Source organism: Neopsephotus bourkii, unplaced genomic scaffold (assembly GCF_033783945.1).
Source record: "Neopsephotus bourkii isolate Nb327-2 ecotype Australia unplaced genomic scaffold, CSIRO-AGI_Nbou_v1 NB_256, whole genome shotgun sequence".
NCBI lineage: Eukaryota > Metazoa > Chordata > Aves > Psittaciformes > Psittacidae > Neopsephotus > Neopsephotus bourkii.
The window spans coordinates 1269119-1291977 of NW_026900765.1; the positions used below are offsets into that span (position 1 = coordinate 1269119).

A 22859-nucleotide genomic window follows, 5' to 3' on the forward strand; every position below is an offset into this window, starting at 1 on the left:
AAGAGTGTCTTATTTTAAAAGTAACTACAGCCAGGTCTGTAGAAGTTGACAGTTACAGAAATTTAAGAACTGAACTGCAAACATGCAGAGTTACCATGCCAAATGCAGTGTTACACAGTAGAAGATGCCACAGCAGAAGCTAGGACTGAACTCAGGCAGATTCAACTCAGAAATGAGAAAATTCATTTAACAGTGTATTGGAATCAGAATGAAATCCTCCAAAAGAAAAGGGGCTCTACCTCTCCCGATGTTTGCAAATCACAACTCAGTATCTTCCTGGAAAATGTGCGTTACTAACAGAGAAGATGTTTATGTCAGTGCAACGTTTTTGCCAGGCTATCTAATAAATTAGAAACTAGGACTTGGAACTAGACAGCAGCCTTCCAATACCTAAAGGGGTCTATATGAAACCTGGAGAGGGACTTTTTACAAGGGCCTGTAGTGACAGGACAAGGGGGAATGGCTTTACACTGATAGAGGGTAGATTTAGACCGGATATTGGGAAGATATTCTTTACTGCAAGAGTCATATTACACTGGCACAGGTTACCCTGAGAAGATATGCCTGCCCCATCCCTGGCAGTGTTCAAGTCCAGGTTGGATGGGGCTTGGAGCAGCCTGGTCTAGTGGGAGGTGTCCCTGCCTGTGGCAAGGGGTTGGAGCTGGGTGACATTAAGGTCCTTTCCAATCCCAACCATTCTGTAATTCTATGAAACAGAGGATTGTAAACATAAAAATGGTTTCTTTTGCCTCACAGTCACATCATACATGTCATCTAGGATGCCAGGGGGCACACTGATACCTGGTATTATTGCTTAACTGGTTGTTACCTCATCGGAAGATAGACTATCTTAAGAAATGATCTGAGCACTACAAAACTGCATTTCTCAGGAGCCAGGTGCAGTATCCTCCCCTCCTCCCCTGCCACGCATCACAGGGAGAGAAACATAAGGAAACTTCGCTGTTTCAATACACAGGATGCCTTGCCCGAATCGCCCCATTGCTAACCAGAAAACAGACCGACGGGTCAATACAACCAGAAGCAGCCGACGAAAGAGGCGTAAAAAAAAAAAAAAGCAGCTGATAAACAGCATACCACTGATCGGCGGGTCGCGACCAGGCGGCTGAGGGGCGCGGCTTTGCAGTGCCCCGCCGGAAGCGCCGTGCCGTGCGGCAGGCGGTGCAGCAGCTGCAAGGCGGAAGTGCAGCGGTCGGTGGCAGTTGGCATTTAAAGGTTCCGAGGCGGTAAAAGGGAGGTGAACGGCGGCAGGGCTGGTATAGCTTCTGTTGCCGTCTCGGCTCCGCCTCGATAGCGACTGCGCTTCCCGGCCGCCGCAGCAGCCCCGGGGCGGAACGGGGAGATGGTTTCCAGGGCCGTGGATCGGATGCTGATTGTTGTATCCGTGCTGGAAGGTAAGCGGAGGAGTTCGCGGGCTCCCAACTGCTTGTCGATGCTTCCGTCCTGGACGGAAAACTGGGGGGGCGGGAGGGGGGCAGTTCAGTGCCCGAGGATGCGTTTTATGTTATGGAATGAGCGGGCTGAGCCTCGCTGCATTTAGTGAACTGCTCAATTAATAACTTGGTGGGTGTGCATCTCTTGAAGCAGGATAGACTACCCCAGGTTTGTTTCTGGGGTACTTACCCAAAACATTATTTAAAATAATACGTAAAATAATATTTAAAATAAGTGACGTGGCCAGCAGGGCCAGGGCAGTGATCATCCCCCTGTACTACACTGGTGAGCCCGCACCTCAAGTCCTGTGTTCAGCTCTGGGCCCCTCACTACAAGAAAGTCACTGAGGTGCTGGAGCGGGTCCAGAGAAGGGCAACAGAGCTGGTGCAGGGCCTGGAACATAAGTGTGATGAGGAACGGCTGAGGGACCTGGGGAGGTTTAGTCTGGAGAAGAGAAGGCTCAGGGGGACTTTATCTACAACTGCCTGAAAGGAGGTTGTAGTGAGGTGGGAGTTGGTCTCTTCTCCCAAGTAACGGGTGATAGGACAAGAGGTGATGGCATCAAGCTGCACCAGGAGAGTGAAGTAAAAATACCTTCACTGAAAGAGTAATCCAGTATTGGAAGAGTCTGCCCAGGGTGCAGCCACTGTTGCTGGAAGTGTTCACAAACTGTGTGGATGAGGCCCTTAGTGACATGGTTTAGTGGTGATCTTGGTAGTTGCTGGGCTAATGGACTTGATGATCTGAAATGTCTTTTCAAACCTACCTGATTCTATGCTTCTATGAAAGCCTTCTCCCTTTTCTATACTACCGAACTCACCTGGCCTGTGTTGCTGTTTGACCTGGTGGATGCAGGCAGCTGCTCCCACCATAACTTTGCGATCAAGCCCAAGTGCAGGCAGAGACATCTGTGCTGTGCGGCCCTCCGGCCCCAACTGCGAGCAGCAGCAGCACAGCCTTGGTGCTCCCTGGCTGGCCGGATGCAAATGCAGTCAGGCAGCATACCTCAGGACAGTTTAGCATTGGGGTCAAAACGATGGAGTCCAGCCCATGTGTTGTGGTAATCCAAATCAGTTCATGTCCTCCTTTTACTTATTTCTAAGTAGTACTCTGGTGTCTCTAATCCCGTATTAGCAGTCTACTGTAAGCTTTTTAGTGTGTAGCTAGTCATGCTTCATATTGTATTTCTACTTACTGAGGTGTAATTAGTGTGCTAGTCTGTGAGGTTTGTTTTTTGGATTTCTTTTGGAGGGGTTTATTTTTTCCCCCTATGTTTTGGGTTGTTTGGTTTTTTTAGGGCCTGAGTGCTTTCTCCTTGTCAAGTAAATCCTCTCTGTTCATTTAGGTAGTTTGCCAAGGCAGGTTTAAAATATGATACTGTTCTCAAACATGTACATAGGCCACACTGATATGTATAAATTTTAAGTATTCATTTTGTCATTTAAATTATTAATCAGAACGTGAGAGGATACTAAGCGCAGGACAAATCCAGCACAACTTCAGTCACTCTCTTAATCTAGTGCTTCTTTTTCACAACAGCTGGAAAACCACCTCTCACTGCTTTCATTAGATGGTATTTTGTTGCGTTAGTGTGGGGCAGAGATAAAATCTGCAGTAGAGGAAAAATATTTGGTCTGTCTCTCACCTGTTCACTTGGCCTAAATCCAGTCACAATTTCTGAGAATTAAATCCTAGCAGTTGCCTAGTTTCTTACTCTCTTTGTTCTTTGCTAATTCCTTGTCTTGCTGTTTCTGTATGCTTCGCAAATATTCTGGTTTATGTGCTAGTGTGTTGGGTTTGGTGTCTCTTTTTTTTATTTTTTTGTTCCTACATAGTAGGAAGATTTTTTTATTTTTTTTTTTAATATAAAGAACAGAACTTTAGAGTAAGTGCAGGGAAGATGATGAAGGAAATAGGTTTTTATGTCATTGGTTTATGGCATAAATCTCAGCTGTTACTTCTTTTTTGGTGATGGCACATGGCAGTTACTCTCTTACAGGCCGCTATTTTCCAAAACGACCCAAGCACCTGCTTATAGTTGAGGCAAAGTTTAATGGTGAACAGTTGGCTACTGATCCTGTAGAGCACACGGATCAGCCAGAATTTGCTACAGAACTGGCTTGGGAACTTGACAGAAAAGCACTTCATCAGCACAGGTAATATTAGTCTTCAGTCTAATTCGGAAATAAAACTTAATTTTCTTTTCATTACAGCTACTGAAATACAGTTTTTCTGTTACTGTCATCTGAATTCTCTTTTTCTTTTTAGCTGTGCCCTGACCTACCATAATGTTGCCACAAGAAACAAAAGTAGTATGTAGCAAAATGAGTGATATAAGGGTATGTTTTACATTAATGAAAAAACCCAAGAGCTTATAGCAAATTAATAATTTTATAGTTAGCTTTGAATTCAAGTTTCTTATGTATATGGTGACAAAGAATTAACTTCAAGCCTGAAATGCCTATTTTTAAATGCTTCTGAAAATGTGAAAAATTTAATAAGTTTTCTATAACTCTTATTTAGACTGACAGATTTTAATATTACCTTTGTATTTTCGAAGAATTTAATAAAAGCCATGTGATATTTGAGGAAAGAAACGCCTAATGTACCTTGTGCTAGATAACTTATCTATGTCTCTAAGTATTGTTTGGTGCTGCCACAAAGATCTTTTGCATAAATCCTGTTTTTAAGATACCTTTACAAGTAGAATTCCACTTTCAGGTGAGGTGCAGTGCTTATTTTTCGTATGTGGGTGATCTTGCATTTATTTGTCACTAATGACTTTAATAGCACTTGGGGCTTGGTGAGACTCCAGTATACTTGTCTTACAAAATCAATCCACTTAATTTTGTCACTTAATGATGAAATTTAGACCTTTGGTATCAATTCACGTTCTGACCTACAGAAACTAGCTATTTAACAAATTTTGTGTCATTGGTACGCTTGAAACTTTAATTTGTGAACAGATAACTTTTACATTTTGGATTTCAACTGAGTTGTTGTTTCAGGCTGCAGCGTACACCTATCAAACTCCAGTGTTGTGTGTTGGATCCTGTATCTTCAACTAAGGATAACATAGGCTATATTATACTTGATTTAAGGGCTGTACAGGATAAGAAACAGGTATGTTATGGGGTCTAAAGCTTTAAAAGCTTACGTTTTGACACTGGTACCATTACAGATAGTAGAATTTCAATTAAGGCACAGGCAAAAATTGAGTTGTATTTCGGGGTATGACTCCTAAGTGATCATGCACTTCTCTTCTTGTTGTGTTTTGTTTTTTTTTTTTAATAGGCCTCGATGGAAGATAGAATCATGGAATCATAGAATGGTTAGGGTTGCAAAGGACCTTAATATCATCTAGTTCCCACCCCCTGCCATGGGCAGGGACACCTCACACTAAACCATCTCACCCAAGGCTTCGTACAACCTGGTCTTGGGTACTACCAGGGACGGAGCATTCACAACCTCCCTTGGCAGCCCATTCCAGTGCCTTGCCAAGCTAACATGAAATAATTTCCTCCTTAAATCCAATCTAAACTTCCCCTGTTTAAGCTTTAACCCATTACTCCTTGTCCTGTCACTACACTCCCTAATGAAGAGTCCCTCCCCAGCATCCCTATAGGCCCCCTTCAGATACTGGAAGGCTGCTATGAGGTCTCCACGCAGCCTTCTCTTCTCCAGCCTGAACAGCCCCAACTTTCTCAGCCTATCTTCATATGGGAGGTGCTCCAGTCCCCTGATCATCCTCGTGGCCCTTCTCTGGACTTGTTCCAACAGTTCCATGTCTTTTTTATGTTGAGGACACCAGAACTGCACACAATACTCCAGGTGAGGTCTTACAAGAGCAGAGTAGAGGGGCAGGACCACCTCCTTCGACCTGCTGATCACGTTCCTTTTGATGCAACCCAGGATACTGTCGGCTTTCCGGGATGCAGGCACATGCTGCCGGCTCATGTTCATTTTCTCATTGACCAGCACCTCCAAGTCCTTCACAGGGCAGCTCTGAATCTCTTCTTTGCCCAACCTGTAGCTGTGCCTGGGATTGCTCCAACCCAGGTGTAAGACCTTGCACTTGTCATGGTTAAACTTCATGAGGTTGGCATCAGCCCAGCTCACAAGCGTGTCAAGGTCCCTCTGGATGGCATTCCTTCCTTCCAGCGTGTCAACCGAGCCACACAGCTTGGTGTCATCGGCAAACTTGCTGAGGGCGCACTCAATCCCACTGTCCATGTCAGCAACAAAAGATGTTGAACAAGACCGGTCCCAGCACCGATCCCTGAGGGACACCACTCGTTACTGGTCTCCACCTGAACGTTGAGCCATTGACCACAACTCTTTGTGTGCGGCCATCCAGTCAGTTCTTTGTCCACTGAGTGGTCCATCCATCAAATTGATGTCTCTCCAATTTAGAGACAAGGATGTCGTGTGGGACAGTGTCGAACGCTTTGCACAAGTCCAGGTAGATGACATCAACTGCTCTACCCCTGTCCATCAGTTCGTAGCCCCATCATAGAAGGCCACCAAATTGGTGATGCAGGATTTCCCCTTAGTGAAGCCATGCTGGCTGTCACCAAGCACCTTGTTTTTCATGTGGTTTAGCATGCCTTCTAGAAGAATCTGCTTGAAGATTTTGCCAGGCACAGAGGTGAGACTGACTGCTCTGTAATTCCCTGGGTCATCCATTTTCCCCTTCTTGAAATGGGGGTTATATTTCCCTTCTTCCAGTCATTGGGAACTTCACCTGACTGCCATGATTTTTCAAATATGAAGGGCAGTGGCTTAGCAACTTCATTTGCCAGCTCCTTGAGGACCCGTGGATGGATTTCATCAGGACCCATGGACCTGTGCACGTTCAGATTTTTAAGATGGTCTTGAACCAAATCTTCTCCTCCAGTGGGCCCAAGGTCTTCATTCTCACAGTCCCTGCATCTGCCTTCCAAGACTTGGGTGGTGAGGTCAGAGCCATTGCCAGTGAAGTCGGAGGCAGAGAAGTCATTCGGAATCTCAGCCTTCTCCAAATACTATGTAGCCAGTTCTCCCGAGAGCTTCCAGAGGAGCCTACATTGTCCCTAGTCTGTTTTTTATTTGCTATGTACCTGGAGAATCCCTTCCTGTTAACATCCCTAGCCAAGTTTAATTCTAACTGGGCCTTGGCTTTCCTAACCTGCTCCCTAGCTTCCCGGACAACATCCCTATACTCTTCCCACGCCACCTGTCCTTGCTTCCACATTTTTTAAGCCTCTTTTTTCATTTGAATTTTCCTCAGCAGCTCCTTATCCATCCAAGGTCTCCTGGCCCTCCTGCTGCACTTCCTTCTAGTTGGGTCGTAACACTCCTGAGCTTGTTGCAGCTGATCCTTGACTGTCAACCAAGAGTCTTGTGCCCCCTGCCCTCTAAGGCTATATCCCATGGAACCTTACTAAGCAGGTTCCTGAAGAGACCAAAGTCTGCTCTTTTGAAGTCCAGTGCAGTGAGCTTGCTGCACACTTTTCTCACTGTCCTGAGGACCTTGAATTCGACCCTCTCGTGATCGCTGCATCCAAGGCTGACCTGAAGTGTCACGTTTCCAACGAGCCCTTCCCTGTTGGTGAGCATGAGGTCAAGCATGGCACCTCTCCTTGTTGGTTCCTCTATTACTTGCAGAAGGAAGTTGTCTTCCACACAATTGAGGAACCTCCTGGATTGCTTGTGCTGGGCCGTACCGTCATTCCAACAGATGTCAGGGTGTTTGAAGTCCCCCATGAGAGCAAGGGCCTGTGGGTGTAAGGCTTTTCCTGTCTATAGAGTGCTTCATCCACAGATTCTCCTTGATCAGGTGGTCTGTAACAGATCCCCACAGTAATGTCTCCCATCGCTCTTTTCCCTTTAACCCTGACCCACAAACTCTCTGTTAACTGCTCACCAGTCCCCAGACAGAGTTCGATAATCTTCAACCTATCCCTGACATAAAGGATAACTCCCACTCTGTGCCTGCCAGGCCTTTCTTTTCTAAAGAGCCTGTAACCTTCCATTCCAGCACTCCAGTCATAGGAGCCATCCCACCATGTTTCTGTGATGCCTGTTATATCATGCACCCATAGACGTGCACACATCTCTAATTCCTCTTGTTTGTTCTCCATGCTACAGGTGTTTGTATAGAGGCATCTGAGCTGAGCTCCAAATGAAGCCGGCTCATTGGCTGGAGTGGCTGTAATATCTCTGCATTGCTCTGAGCATTTATTATAGGTGCTGGCAACTGACTGGGTGTGTTGGGATTGAATGATGCCCCCCCCCCCAACACATCTAGTTTAAAGTTTTCATGACCAGTCTGGCAAGCCTCCTACCAAAACTGCTCTTTCCCTATCAGACCAGCTCCACTAGCCTGCGCTAGACCTTGCCTACAAACTTGGGTCCAGTGTTGCAAGACACCCAAACCCCTGACTATGACACCACCCTTTTAACCATTTATTAACCTGGCTAATCCTCCTAGCTTTTTTTTAGGTCCTCCCCTGTATCCTGGAGAATAGACAAAAAGACTATCTGAGCTCCAGAGCCCTTTACCACCTCTCCCAGTGCTCTGTAGTCCTTCTTTACGCTCCCCAGGCTACTACTATCTATATCCCTAGCACCCACATGTATCACCAGAAGTGGGTAATAGTCCGTGGGGCTTACTAGAGCAGGCAGCCTCCCTGCAACGTCCCTGATCTGTGTCCCTGGTAGGCAACACACCTTCCTTGAGACCAGGTCAGCCCGAGAGATGAGTGCTTCTGTCCTTTCAAAGTAGAGTTCCCTACTACTACAGCCAGCCACTTTTTCTGGCATCACCAGTAGAGATCTTCTTTACAAGTGCATCAGCCGTCTGTTTCTGGTGCAGGTGAGTTTCCTCATTAGCCTCTTGCAGGACAGCAAAGGAGTTCTGCGTGGGAACAACAGATTTAGGAGGAAGCCCCTTGCTTTTAATTGTCCAAATTTTCTCCCTTGTTTTGTTGGGGTTTTTTTTTGTCACTAATTCCCAGCTTCCCAGGTTAACAGCCTCCTTCTTTCCTCCATGAGCTACAGGGGAAGCTTGAGGACTCTGCACAGTTTGGGCAGGGAGCAAGCATTCCTGCTTCCTCTCATCTACCCTGACATCTTGCAGCCTGTTAATAGCATCCTGCAGCTCAGCCACCTGCTGCAGGAGGACCTCCACCAGGGAGCACCGAGTGCAGCCCTGCCCATTGTGCGCCTTTCCCTCACAAGACCAGTGCAGGCGCTTTCTGCGCTCCGAGCTCTGCACTGCAGCCTCCCCTGTTATCTGCTGTGTCTGGGATATGTTAGGCAATCAGAAGTTCTAGTCCCTTAGCACAGCATAGTATAAGCGTAATATATAAGTTCAATCAAAAGTGCTTGATCAAAGCATTACTGTGATACAAGTCATAACAGTGTCCTATTTTGTCCTTCATAAGATTCCTGGTGTCCTTAAGGCTTTGTGTTCCATATAAATTATTGTGCACTTTTCAGCTGAGAACCTGAAGTTTTATAGCATGCTTTTTCTTGCTAACTTGTTTACTGTACTAATTTGTGCAAAAGTATGTTCATCTAGTCTTCCAGACATCACTCTGTAGAATCTTTTAGTATAATATTGTACTCAAAATAGGCCAAACTTTTCGAAATAAAAGCTAAGGCATATTTCTGTAGATCATAGAACAGTTTGAGAGGGACCTTAAAGACCTTAAAGATCATCTAGTTCCAACCTCCCTGTGATGGGCAGGGACACCTTCCAGTAGACCATGTCACCCAAGGTTCTGTCCAGCCTGGCCTTGAACACTGCCAGGGATTTGGATACCCACAGCTTCTCTGCGTAATCTGTGCCAGTGCCTCACCACCATCACAGGGAAGAGCTTCCTAATATCCAATATAAGTCTGCCATCTAAGCTTTTCCCCATTGTCCTGTCACTACATGCCCTTGCATAAAGTTCTCTTCCACATTTCTTTTAGGCCCCTTTAGGTACTCAAAGGCTGCTCTGAAGTCTCCCCTGAGCCTTCTCTCCAGGCTGAGTAGCCCCAGTTCTCTCAACCTGTCTTCCCCCACTAGGCCCACATTTTCCCTAGGTTTTTTGGTTTTGTTTCTGGTTTTGGGTTTTTTTGAGGGGTGTTTTTTTTCTGTGTTTTTGTTTGTTTTGTTGTTTTTCTTTTTTACTTGTGGTTTTTTTAGCGGGGGTTTTTGTTTTGTTGTTGTTGGATTTTTTGTTGTTGGTGGTGGTTTTTTGTTTTTTTTTTTGTGGGTTTTTTTGTAATCACCAACATACCTACAGAAGCTTTTCCTGTTGCCCTTAATGTTCCTGGCCTGATTTAATCCTGTCAGGGCTTTAACTTTCCTAACCTGATCCCTTGCTGCTCTGACTATTTCTCTCTGTTCCTTCTAGCTTACCTGTACTCTGTAGGCTTCCTTTTTGTATTGGATTTTGTACAGGATTTCCTTGTTCATCCACAGAGGCCTCTTTGCTTCATCTTTGTCAGCATGCATTGCTCCTGAGCTTGGAGAGGTGATTCTAGAATAAACTTCTTGAGTTTGGAGAAGGTGATCTTTGAATATTGACCAGCTTACTTGGGCCCCTCTTCCCCCCAGGGCTTTATCCCCTGGTACTCCACCAAGCAGATCCCTCAAGAGACCAGTCAGTTCTCCTGAACTCCAGGTTAGCAAGCTCGCTGCACACTCTCCTTGCTCTAAAGATCTCAAATTCCACTGCTTCATGGTCATTGCAGCCAAGGCCGCCCTTGAGCTTCACGTGCCCCACCAGCCCCTCCTAGGGGTCTATCGTCTTAAGTAGCTAAGCCCATGTCTGAGGTATCAGTCCTGTAACAACCTGTTGGTTGGCCAGCTCTGACTGGCCCATTCCAACCCCTTCCCTTTGACCAGGAGGATTGATGGAAAAAACCCTGCCTGTGCTCCAGAGTCCCTTACTGCTGCTCCCAGGGCTGTAATCTTTCTTGATACTCCTCAGACTGCGCTTACTTGTACCACTGGTGTCCACATGAAACAGCAGCAGCGGATAATGGTCAGTCTACTATGTGAGGCTTGGCAGTCTCGGTTACATCCCTGATGTGAGCCCCTGGTAAGCAGCACATCTCTCTAAGGAGCATGTGAGGTCAGCAGATGAGTGCACCTGAACCTCTCAGGAGAGAGTTACCTACTACTATCAGGCACTGCCTTTCCTTAGTTGTGCTGGCTGTTACACAGGGAGTAGATAGAGCTGCCATATTCAGTTCCAGCGTATCTCCTGGTGTGATGGGTCTTACATCTTCAGTCTGCAGAATGACAAAGTGGTTCTGCAAGGGCACATCAAGCACTGGGAGAAGTCTTGTCCTCCTGCAGGTCCTTGCCATTGCAAGCATCCGTTCTTCTGCATTATTGTCCCCTTCTCCCTTCTATGTGTGCTGGTGGACAGTTTTTGGCTATAGGTCCGCTGCAGCCTACACTTGGAATCAGCTGTCCAACTCCTTGTTGCCCTTCCCTGATGTTACACAGCCTCCACCTGCTGCAGGAGGTCCTCTACCTCAGCACACTGTCTGCAGGCGGGTCTACTGCCTGTCCCTGCCCCAAAAGAAAGGGCAGGGAACTTCCTGCAGCCACAGGTCTGCACTGTAGCCTCTCCCTGTAGCAGCTCTGCCTGGGTGGAATCATCACCCACTACCAGGGTAGATGGTGCAGACCCCTGAACTGGTGCTGCAGCCTTTACTCTATGATGGGTGCCCACCATTACTGCCTTGAGGGGCAGATGAGTGCCCTTTAGCTGTGCAGATGGACACGGACTGGTGCCCAGTTGATGGGTTATGTGGACTTGAAGTCTCTGCAGTTGGCAGGTTGAATGTCCCTTTTCCAAAGAGGTGTCATCCGTGCACACCTTCCTGTGCAGACTGTCACACCACGCCCTGGCTGATGCACCATGCTCTCTTTGCAGCAAATGAAGTAGTGATGTAGTAGAAAAGCTAGAGTAATTTTTCCTGTGACAGTAGCATATTATTTTAATGTTTTTAAAGTACTTTTTGTTTTTAATCATGTAGGCACCCAAATGGTATCCTCTGCTTAGTAACAAGTACACTAAATTTAAATCTGAAATACAAGTAGGTGTTGTGTTGGAGACTGATTCAAAAGCACTGGTTGATGGTTTTAAAGCAAAGGAGGCATCTCCTAGAGAAGGGAAAGGTAAGTAACATAATATCACTCACTTTGAATTAAAAATATTCTCACTTTTGGATTCCCTTGTACATGCCTCTTGGGTAATTAATTAAGCGTGTCAAAAATATATCAGAACTCAGATACTAATGGTAGTAGGTGTCCTTATGTGCTGTGCTTTTCAGTCAATTTTTTAACTGGGATTTTTTGCATGCAAGTTAATAGTTTAAAAAAAGGAAAAAAAAATACAAAACCAAACCCGCAGAAAAGAGAAAATGAAAAAGAAAAAAAACAAACCAAAAAGCAACTCAAACCAGACTTACCTCCCCCTTATCCCCTGCCCAAAAAGCTTATATAGATAACTTCCAAAGGCTTGAGCCTCTGATGCAACTAGTGGATTTTCTACTACTTGTTTTGTGCTCTTGCCTTGAGGGTAAGTTTTTCCTAGTGCTAAATTCATCATGTGCTTATCATGATCCCTGGCTTTGTAAAAAACTCCCTTAGTTAGCTTACTTCCTCCTTTCAGGTTCACACCAAAGCACAGGGAATTTTGCATACTGTAAAAGAGCAAGGAATTGTTATAAATGATGTGTTAATCTGCATTTCCCTTGTGATCTTTCTGCCCACAATCTCTCCTCAAGACACTGGCAGAAAGTACAAAAAATCCCTTATACTTTCATCTAGCACTGACTTCTGCCTCATGCTTTCTGTGGAATAATTGATTCAAACAAGTTTGCCAGCTTTTCTGTTTCTTTTGCTATCTCAAGGTTATTTAGTGCCATATTTAGGTATTGGAGGAAAACTGATGTGCAGATTTTTTCACAGGCTTAATGTTACAAGTACTGGGTGTGTCAACACTAGACTACCCGGTCCTAGTGTACACAGATAGTTAAGGAGATGGTTTCCTTTGTATTTTTAATTTTTTTTTTTTTTTTCGCTTCACTGAGCTCAGCAGTCTAAAATTTCTAGTGTTTGAAATGGAACCTTTAGGTTAACTAGCCAAAGTGCTGTGTGATTATTACTGTTTGGTGTAATCTGAGATGCCTTGAATATACTGAATTACTAGCACTATAAACTAGTTTACCAGAATACAGTCAGTGTTTATGCACTGAAGTCTTCAATTGAAAAATCTTTAAATTAAACCTTCTACAGGTGTATGGAATGAGACATACTTTCAACAATTGAACAGGTTGCCTTATGCAGTTACTTTATTCCCTTTCATGAGTAAAATAAAGAAACAGCATGGTCACTGTAATGTTATTCACTGGAACAGTAAAAAAATATGCAGGGGCATTCTGTGTTCAAAATAACATCTGTGCGCACCAAATAAATTTTTTTTTCTTTTTTTCTTTTCTATTTTTTTAGCTATACTTATGTATACTTAGGGATTTCTTTGTGTTGAAATGCCTTGGAAGCATCAAGACCTTCTATTTGTAATTTTTCTTTTCACATGTACAATATCTAAAAATAAAATGATATGTAAGATTCTGCAGCAAGTTACTTAATTTGTTTCTTCTCTCTTAGCATCTGCCCTTCTTTCTGGGCTAGACCCTAAAAGTATTGTACCAGTCTTGAATGAAGAAGAAGGTTGTCATCAAATTGGACCAGAGGAACATTGCAGAGACTACTTTGTCTTGTCTGTGACCATTGTGTTTGCCACACAGTTGGAACAGGTTTGTTTTGTTGCTTTTAAGTTTTGTTTTATAGTTTTTAAGTAGTACTATCTCATGCTGGTATTTTTGCCATTACATGCTTTTTTCTAGTTAGAAGATTTGTATTTTAAGTTTCTGTACTAAGTAGCTTTGTCCCATGTTGAATCAATATACATGAGTTTGGAGTTTTAAACTTTTATGTAGCGCATGTGAAATTACAGATAAAAGATCAGAATGCTTTTGGAGAACTAAAATGGCATTTTCTTTAAATCATAAACTTCAATGAAATGCATACATTTATATTAGAATATAGTATTAAAAGTATGCTTATGGGTAATATCAGTCTTCAGTGTGGTAGCCACGTGCTGAAGTTCAACGAAGAAGAAGTACCTTTCAGATCTGTAAGATACATGAAACAGTAGAGCTTATATGTTGCCTAAGGAAGGACTTACTAGGTAGAATTAAGGGCCATGCTGATGTGATTATTTCAGCTTTAGGCTTCAGCTGCTGTGTTCATGCTGGACTGTACCACACCCATACACATTGTCTGATTTAAAAATATAGGTATGCCCAAATTACTGTGAAAGTCATGACTCCAAGCTGGTGTGATTTTAATTGATCTGTAACTTACAGTATATGAAAAACTCTCCTCAGTCTTGTCATATTTTTACATAGAAAGTATTTTCCATGGCAGAATTATAAGGCCTTGTAAAGTCAACTTATTAAGTCTGGGGTAGCTTGTTCCTTTCTAGGCATTGAATTCCCAGGTGCAGTGGCTACAGGATGAAGTAGCTGTTTCTGGCTCTTCCAGTCTTTTATTCAATCACATAAGCTATTACATAACTCAGTATCTAATCTGCATTGTTTATTTATACTATAAAGATACTGTGAAGGCACTGCTGATTTCTGAATATTTGTGCAGTACTTGGCATTATTGACTATATGTCAGTTACAGCCCTTAGTGCTGATAAATCTTAAAGGTAGCTCAGACTGGGGCATTTTGCAAGTTACTGGTATACTTGTACAGTAAGATATTTTTCTCTTCAGTTTGATTATTAATATTAAAGTTTTCATTTTGTGTGTGTAGTGCAAGCTAGGATTTAGTTCAGCTACTTTATAGGTTAAGATCACTTTCAGCTCTTTAATTTCCAAGCTAATTCCAAGGATTACTGTAACAGCACTTTAATTAAGGCGGTATCTCCTTTTCTGCATCTTTTTTTAGTTAGTTCCTACTACTATGAAGCTTCCAGAGAGACAGCCGGAGTTTTTTTTCTACTATTCATTACTGGGAAATGATGTCACAAATGAACCTTTCACTGATTTAATTAATCCAAACTTTGAGCCAGAAAGAGCCTCAGTTCGAATACGTAGTACCGTTGATGTCCTTCAAGTTTATTTTTGTGCACAGTCAAAATTGCAGGTAAGCTATTTCTTCTCAGATGGGAATGAAAATAATGAAAATGGACTATGGCTCAGGCTGGAACCAGAAAACATTTTTCTTTCCAGATCTAGATTGTATTACAGTATTTTTGCTCAAATATAAGTTGATTGGCTTGCTGATATGAAGGAAACCCAAGCAGCACCTAGATGGAGAGCTGTCTCTTCAGTACAGTTGCTATACTAAGATGGGTTGCACAATGTGATAAAAGGTATTGCTGAAACTTGATATTCCCAAAGTGATGTTCTCGAGAGCACATAGCTCTGGGACTTGTTCTGCAATCAGACCACCTGCAGCCCACAGTCCTGCTTTGTGCTGCCTGTGATAACCTCACCCATACCAGTTGCTCAGGTCACTTTTTTTAAGCTCTAAAATCACTGTGTCTTCAGCACCCTTTTGAATAACAAGGGAGGTCTGGCTTTTTTTCCCCACTCATTAACCAAATACTATTTTTACATACACGACAGCCATATTTGGGCTGTTACAGGATATTGCTTATCTTTAGTTATGCCTTTAAATGGGGGACATGGTGTAGTTTTGAAGTTGGCAGTACTAGGTTTACAGTTGTACTCATTGATCTTAAGAGTACTTTACAATCTAAATTATTCTGATGCATAATATTAGATAGTATAGAGAGTGTTTATGGCAATCTGTGTCTGGCTTATACTTAACTCATTACAAAATGAGATTGATTGAGGGTAGTATAGTTTCTAATAACATAGCTGATAAGTAAGACAGTGTTAGTTATACAAAGTAAGTCTTGGATCTAGACCCCTTTAAAGTTGCTTTTCTTTAAACTTGTACAGACTATTCTAGTTCATTATCCAAGTTTAAGAATATTCCTCTTTAAATCTTCTTTCAGGTTATTCTGTGATTTTTTTTACCTCAACTTTAAATATTTTTCTAATTACAGTTTTTGGAAGAAACATGGACTGATGTGTTTGAAATTTAAACTTAGTCTATGGTCTTGAAAGAAAGTATTTAATGTAACATGTATGTATGTACACATGCAGAGAACTGTGTGTTTTCGTCATATTAAAGAATGACTTTTTAAACAAATTGTCATGAGGTCAGATCCATGTCTTGATTTACAGTTTTCTTTCCCCAGCTTCTCACCCAGCTATTTAAAATTTAGGATATAGGAGCAGAGCATGGTATTCTGATCCTTAATATTTAATATATTTTTCCAGACCTTATTTGTAAAAGGTTCTAGCTGCCAGACTCGGGGGTGGGGGGTGGGATGGGGGTGTTATATGTAGTCTATGTGTATGTGTATACCCACCTCGGTATGTATGTTTTCAGCTGAAATCTTTTAGCATTAAAGTCTTCATTAAGTGTTATAAAAATTAAGGATGAGATTACAGTGTTCTCATCTGCTAAAACAGAACTGATATGTAAGTTTCAAACAGTAACTTTCACTGAGGAAAATACCTTAGATTGTGGGGTTTTTTTAAGATTGTCTTCTACTTACGTGTATAAATACTACTTCATGGAAGGAAGAAAGAGTTGACTCAAGTTTTGAAAAAGGAATAATGCTTCTTACTAGGGATTAAGAACACAGTTACTCAAAATCCTTGCTCTTTAGGTGGTGTCTAAATATATACACAAAGGCTGAGCTTTGCAGTCATGCATTTTAAATGTCAGTGTTTCAGGGACAAGAATCTGTGTTGTGTTTAGAAGCTACAGACTACTTAATTCCTTTTCCAAAAAGGATGACATGACAGGTCCTTAGAAGGGCAATGCTGTAACCTGCTACGGTGCTAGCACTGGGCAGTTCCTACCTTCTCAATATTGAAAGTTCATAGCTGTTGCTGCACTTCTCAAAACACTTGTTCTCAGCATACAGGGACTGGACTAGGGATACTCATTGTAATGTGCTGCACTTTTGCTACCTTTAGTAGAGGGTGATCAAACAGTTCTAGTGGAAAGGGACATGCGGTTACATTCAAACACCTTTGTATGTATGCAGATCCATCTTTGCTGCGGGGACCAGTCTCTTGGAAACACTGAAATACCCCTGTCTGGGTTACTGAAGAAGGGAAATGCAGAGATCAATCAACATCCTGTGACAATAGAAGGAGCATTTGTCCTTGTTCCACCAAACAGAGCTAAACAGAAACTGCCACAGTTGCCTTTGGATATGGCTCCTACTGTTGGGGTATCTGTAATTCTGCAAAGGGAGAGCTTGAGTGCCCAGGTATAGCTTACACATTTTTTGTTTGTTTAGACAGTGTTGTACATTTTCGTGTTTAAGAAAAAATAATTGACTAATTTAAAGTCATATTTGACAGTTAAGTATGTAAAAGAACCTGAAAGAATAAGTTGCTTTATATGAATATTCCTTCCATTGTTTCATTTTTCTGTGTCAGGAAAATAATTTCAAACTGTAAAAATGTTGTAGATGAAATTTTTCAGTGCAAGCCATGGTCAGTAAGAAAACTGTATTACTTCATTCAGCCTGTGATTCCCTTAAATGCTCCAACTGGACCTAATCAGCCACAGGAGAAAGTGCTGTCAGCTGTTAAAGGGAAAACAGAGGCCCTGCAGCAGAGATCCCAGAATGCTCCATCTCAGGTTAGCCACTCTTCTTCAACACAAGATGAAGCAACAGAAAGCGAAGTGGAAAGTCTTAAGTTTCAAAAAGGCGTGACAGTCAAGAAAAAGGGTATGTAGTATATAACTTCTTTTTTTTTTTTATCCAGGTATCAAGTGTGGTCTTGGATCATGTACTATGCGTTTGTGGTGACAAATTTCAGGCATATGGGAACCACTTGCCTTAAAAAAAACAACAACACAAACGAACAAACAAAAACAAACAGGAGGGAAATAAATGTTGCAATTTGAATATGGCAGTTTTTGAAAACATTTGGAAGAGCCAGATTAGAGATTGGGTGGCATGTAGGTAGTCAGTGGTGTGGATGGTTATCAGCATGAAAAATAACATAAATACTTGGAATTCCCTGAATTTGAGAATGGGAAGGTTCAGTACAATACTCATGAAGAAACTGACTTGCATGAGGAGATGAAATTGTCTAATGTTCACATTTAATAAGTAGAAAGGCAGGGGGAATGTGGTATTTTTAAGATTTCTAAGGAATTTACTATGTGGATAATTGTGAAAACAAACATTCATACTGCACAGATTCTTGGACGTAACCAAGCACTGAAGTTTTTGTGTGTTTTTGCATTATGCTTTCACAGGGACTTGGTATCCCACATAGCCTTCTAAGACTTCCCTTGTTTTGTTTTTGGTTTGAGGACTGGTCTGGAGAGATGTCAGAAAGGATTAGAAGAAAGAATGCTATCATGATAGAGTAAAGCTCATAAGAAAGAATGTTACTGAATGTGAATCTTAAGAGGTGGTTTATGAATAAAGCCAAATTACTGTTTTTCTAATCATATTTGTATTACTGTTTGGTTGTTTTTTTGGGTTTTTGTTTTTGTTTTTGTTTTTTTTTTTGTTTTTTTTTTTGAGGTTGATCCTAAAAACACCATGTTCTGTAGAGGAAAATCTGTGTCCCAGAGCATGCTCTCAAGATTTGTCTTCTGATTAAGCCAAGTTTTCTTTTAATCCTAACTTACCTAAGCAAAAATTGAGTCCTTTACATGAATGTATCAAGAAAATGTGTTGTGAACCCAGCAGCTAGTTTGAATTTGCAGTTAAGAAATCCAGGATCATGCTTTTTTATGAATAGCAATCATTTTATAACTGTCTGTTTTGGTAAGGTGTAAACCATGTAATTTCACATTTATCTTTCAGGGCTGGTGGCTGAGTCCTGTCAAGTGGTTAACAAACAGTGTACTGAAGAGCTTCCAGTTTTCAAATCACCGAACAGACCAAACTCACCTCTATTGTCAGATCTGCAAAATCCCAGTAATGGAAAACATTGCATTTAGTACATAGAAGGAAATTTTAATATAGTAGCAACTTAAATGAATTTTTGTATGCATATGTAGCCTATGTATGTTGTCATATGGCAGCCTTGAACTCCTGTTCAGCCATATCATTATGCCAAGCACTTCAGTGGCACTACCTAAATCACTGAAAATTACTTTATTCCTATGTTGTGCTGACTAGCTGATGTTGAAATGTTATTGCATTTTCCTTTTTTGTATTGTTACTGTTAATGCAAGTAAACATGCAGGGAAAAAATAAAGTCAATGCTAGGAGTGATGTATTTCTTTTAAAATGGCCAAACTGGAAACATTTTAAATAATTATGAAGACTCTTAGAACAGCTAGCACTTAACAAAAGGCGACTGAGCTCTACCACGTTTTTCCTTTCATTCTCTGCTTTACTAATTGAAACCTTTTTGGAGGATACATTTAGCAACTCTTTGTAAAACTTATAGTTTCCCTTTTACCCTTTGAAAGCAGTATCAGGTGCCACTGTAAGGACTTGAGAAGCCTGGATGCAATTGGACAGTCACTAACCATAGCTTCTACTTCCTAAGTTATAAAATAGATGTCACTGAGGGTGGGTTCTTGTCAAAGGGCGTAAGCAGATATGCTTTACAGACCAAGTTAGAACATTTTAGTTTATTTCAGTAGCTAAACCTCAGCTTGGGAGCCAGTTGATTCTGCCTCACATGAACACTGCTAATTGACCTAATCCTCTGTCTTTTTCAGTCCTAAACTAAAGAGGTTAATTAATCCAAAGCAAACTAAGTTAAAACAAATGATTTTTATTTTTTTTTTATAAGCCCACTTCTTCTGCATGCCCTCAGGTTGGCTAGGAGCAATTATGTAAAATGTTGACAACCAGAATCTTGTAGCATCCTGCAGAATTTAATGTGTTGGATATTACTCTAAACTTCAGTGGGATAGACTTGCATAGCTTTAAAAATTAGAACAAGGAAAAATACTATGGAATCTTTTCAGAAGATTTAAAATATATTGGGGTTTTGGTTTTTTTGGTTTTGTTTTGTAAGCAGTAACTTACAAATAGAGTGGCTATTTTTCATAGTATTAGCTTATATTGCAAAGAATTGAAATCTGTTGGAAAAGCAACCTATCTGTACTTGCATTTAAAATATGAGACTTAGCTTTAATATATTTTGTTATTTTGATCAGAAGAAATAACTAAAAATACACACAAATTCTCCTCTGTGTTTTCAGCTGATAATGGTCCAGTAGCTGCATCTCAGCCTATCCCTGTGGGTGCATCCAGTTCTTCTGAGCCTTCAGCACAGAAAATTGTTATTCCTGCAGCCTCTCACCATTTTTGCTTTTCAATAGATCTGCGAAGTATACGTGGTCTGGAAGTTGGTTTTCCAGTAAATTGCATTTTAAGGTATGATTTATTTTTGTTGATCTTACTCTTTTTAATAACAGTATCTTTATTTTTCAATACAAAGCCTTCATAATCTGAATGATTTTTGGAGTATGCTGCCTGATGCCTTTCATCTTTAGGTAGCTGATTTTCAGTATCAGATTCCTTGGTATGGTCATCTGACTCATCACTAAACTTCTGAGCATTACAGCATTAAAGATAGAGCATTACAGCGTTAAAGATAGTATGTAACACTTCACCTGCATTGTAGTTTGCATTAAATCTCACTTGAATATCTGAGTTCAGACAATAGAGATCATCAATCAGTCGTTAGAGGAAAAACAAAAATTAGTTGGCTCTTTACTTTCTGGCTGCCTTTCTAGGTGGCTGAGTGAGTAATTTCAGTAGCTTTCCATAGCTCCACCAAGAACTCCTTGTAGTAAGAGACAGATCACCTGGTTTGTGTGTGACAGTGAATCTAAAGGAAGAACATTCTAACCTTAAAGTGAAGAACCAGTGAAATAAATGCATTATCATTCTGAGATGTAGTATTGGGGGTTTTTGATAGTCTTTGAGTAGAAGGAGCAAATATTAGTAGGAAGAAGTAGCATCTTTGTTGTATTTGTTTGTGGGGTTACAAAAAAGACAAGCTTTTTGGATATATGAGGTTTGTGACTGAAGCAAAAGTAGAAAACTACCAGTGCTAGTTTTGAACAAATGCTTAGAGAGACTAATTTGTTACTGATGTCAACATGAAATGAAAGTATGGGAGCACTTTTGCAGAGTAAGCAGACATTAGCCAGGAGGTGAGTGCAAAGTTGGATGAATAAGAACTAAAAAGATGAAGGACCAATTAAAAGTAAGGGTATTGAACCCAGTATCTATATGCAGGTGCGGTTTGGTTGGTTTATTAATATTGCTAGAAAAGATAGAAACTTTCTTTTAACAACTCTTAAGGACAACCTAAATTCTTAGTTTAGGTTGTCCTTAGAGTTTAAGATAAGGAGTTTGTAGATATAGGTATGGGTTTGTAGCTTAAAAAAAAAAATAAAATCCTACTCATGGAATATTAGTGTATTGGTGGCATCTGTGAATTCAGTGGCTCATAGCACTTTTTGCAGTTTGCCTTCTAATTTCTATTTTGACCCTTTTGGTGCACATGATGAAGCATATTCTGTAAGTGGTGATTCAATTTGACAGTGTTGAATTTCTGGCTATGCATCTATATTTGCTTTGCATCTATTGTTCTGACAAGAGTTTGGTTCAATACAGTTTTAACTGTTTATTGGGAAATCTGTTAATGTTTATGATTCTTGAAGTTTTGTTTGAATTGGTGAAATGGTGAGGTTGGGTTGTACTAATTTAAAACAACTTATCTTAATGGTTAAAACATCATGAATGGTTTTATGTATAAGCTATATTATTAAGTAGTATGTGTAAAAGTACATACAGCGGATGGAATTTTGTCACATAACATTAGAATAATTTGTTTCAGAACAGTGGCAGCAAATAAATTCTGTTTCATGCCCTTTAATTTTTACAGTCAGTGGTGAACATGGCAGGAAACTAAAGAAGAGAAACATCCAAACATGTAAATGCTAAGAAAAGTTGCAGGGTAAATAACCACATTTTTGCAAGATATTGGGAGCATTATTTCATACAGGTCTAAACTAGCTCTTTAAACAGTTCTGCATGAACAGCTGAAGTGTGGAATTTTATAGGTGGCAGCATTTGATGCAGCATTTATTTTTTATAATAAGTTGGCTGACAGCTAGCATGATCAATTTAAGCAAAGTGAAGTTTGAGAGGTTCCTGGCCTCCCCTTTATCATAATAGTTTATCAGACTAAATAGTTGCAGGCCACATCATAAATAATACTCGTAAAATGATTTGACTTTCCTCAGTGATTTAAACTGAGAATTAAAACCTTAATTCCTCAATGTTACTGAAATTTTCAAATGGTTCTGAAACTCTGTGTCTGTGTGTGTGTGTGTGTGTGTGTGTGTGTGTGTGTGTGTGTGTGTGTGTATACTCAGTTATCAGTTACTGCGTGTTGAACCAGTCTTAGTTGTAAATACAGTTGCAGATGTTTTAAGTAGCAATCTACACCTGAAAATAATATTTCTTTCTTATTTTTCTCTGCTCACTTTATATAATAATTGCAGAATTTTAGTAGATTAATTGACATGGTTGTGAACAAACAGGTTATTAAAGCTCTTTTTTTTGGTCAAAATAACAATGAATATAGATGAAGCTGGATCAGTGCTGAAGTAAATGAAAAGGTGAATATTTGAAAACCAAATTTTGTTGTTACAAATTTGTGTAAATTTTGCTAACTTTTGTACAAGTTGATCTTTAGTAAAATGTCTAAACTGGTTTTCTTATATAATTATAAATTATTATTTCATTATTTTTGTTATTGTTTTTATTAGGTACTCATATCCATTCTTTGGCAGTGCAGCGCCTATTATGACAAGCCCACCTGTAGAAGTTAGGAAAAACATGGAAGTCTTTCTTCCACAATCCTACTGTGCTTTTGATTTTGCAACTATACCTCATCAGCTTCAAGATACGTTCTTGAGGTGATAACTTAATTTCTTTTTATTTTAATCACACTTATCTTATTTTTTGTTGTAAATACATTCATGTTCAAGTGTTTTACTTAGGATCAGAAATTTGGGAATTTAGTAAGGAATCCAAGTGCTAATGCAGGTGAATATTTTAATATGTTGCTCTTCCAGTTTCTCAATTGCTTACACTTAAAGTCAGGGACTAAAATTCTTGCACTTATCTCTTGAGTACTTATGCAGGGATCATTGCTTACAGAAACAAGTGCTGTAAGTTGTTAAATTAAACACTGATAGTGTAGTTTTAACAAAGTGTTGCTTCAAATAGGATAGGTAAGAT

At 40.7% G+C, this 22859-nt stretch overlaps 1 protein-coding gene across 4 annotated transcripts in view; it reads left to right on the forward strand.

The window, feature by feature from the left end:
- Positions 1–1309: 1309 nt before the first annotated feature.
- The window catches only part of CEP120 (centrosomal protein 120), a 48047-nt gene continuing 26497 nt past the window's right edge, over positions 1310–22859 (forward strand). Inside the window, exons 1-11 of one of the 4 annotated variants that reach the window (XM_061346040.1) lie at positions 1310–1412; positions 3452–3608; positions 4461–4575; positions 11479–11620; positions 13115–13263; positions 14465–14662; positions 16650–16877; positions 17138–17345; positions 18441–18554; positions 19799–19973; positions 22385–22534. In XM_061346040.1, coding sequence (XP_061202024.1) covers positions 1361–1412; positions 3452–3608; positions 4461–4575; positions 11479–11620; positions 13115–13263; positions 14465–14662; positions 16650–16877; positions 17138–17345; positions 18441–18554; positions 19799–19973; positions 22385–22534 — 1688 coding nt within the window. In that variant the 5' untranslated portion in view covers positions 1310–1360. The remainder of the gene's footprint in view (positions 1413–3451; positions 3609–4460; positions 4576–11478; positions 11621–13114; positions 13264–14464; positions 14663–16649; positions 16878–17137; positions 17346–18440; positions 18555–19798; positions 19974–22384; positions 22535–22859) is intronic. The other 3 variants (XM_061346039.1, XM_061346036.1, XM_061346038.1) reach the window with 3 other exon arrangements.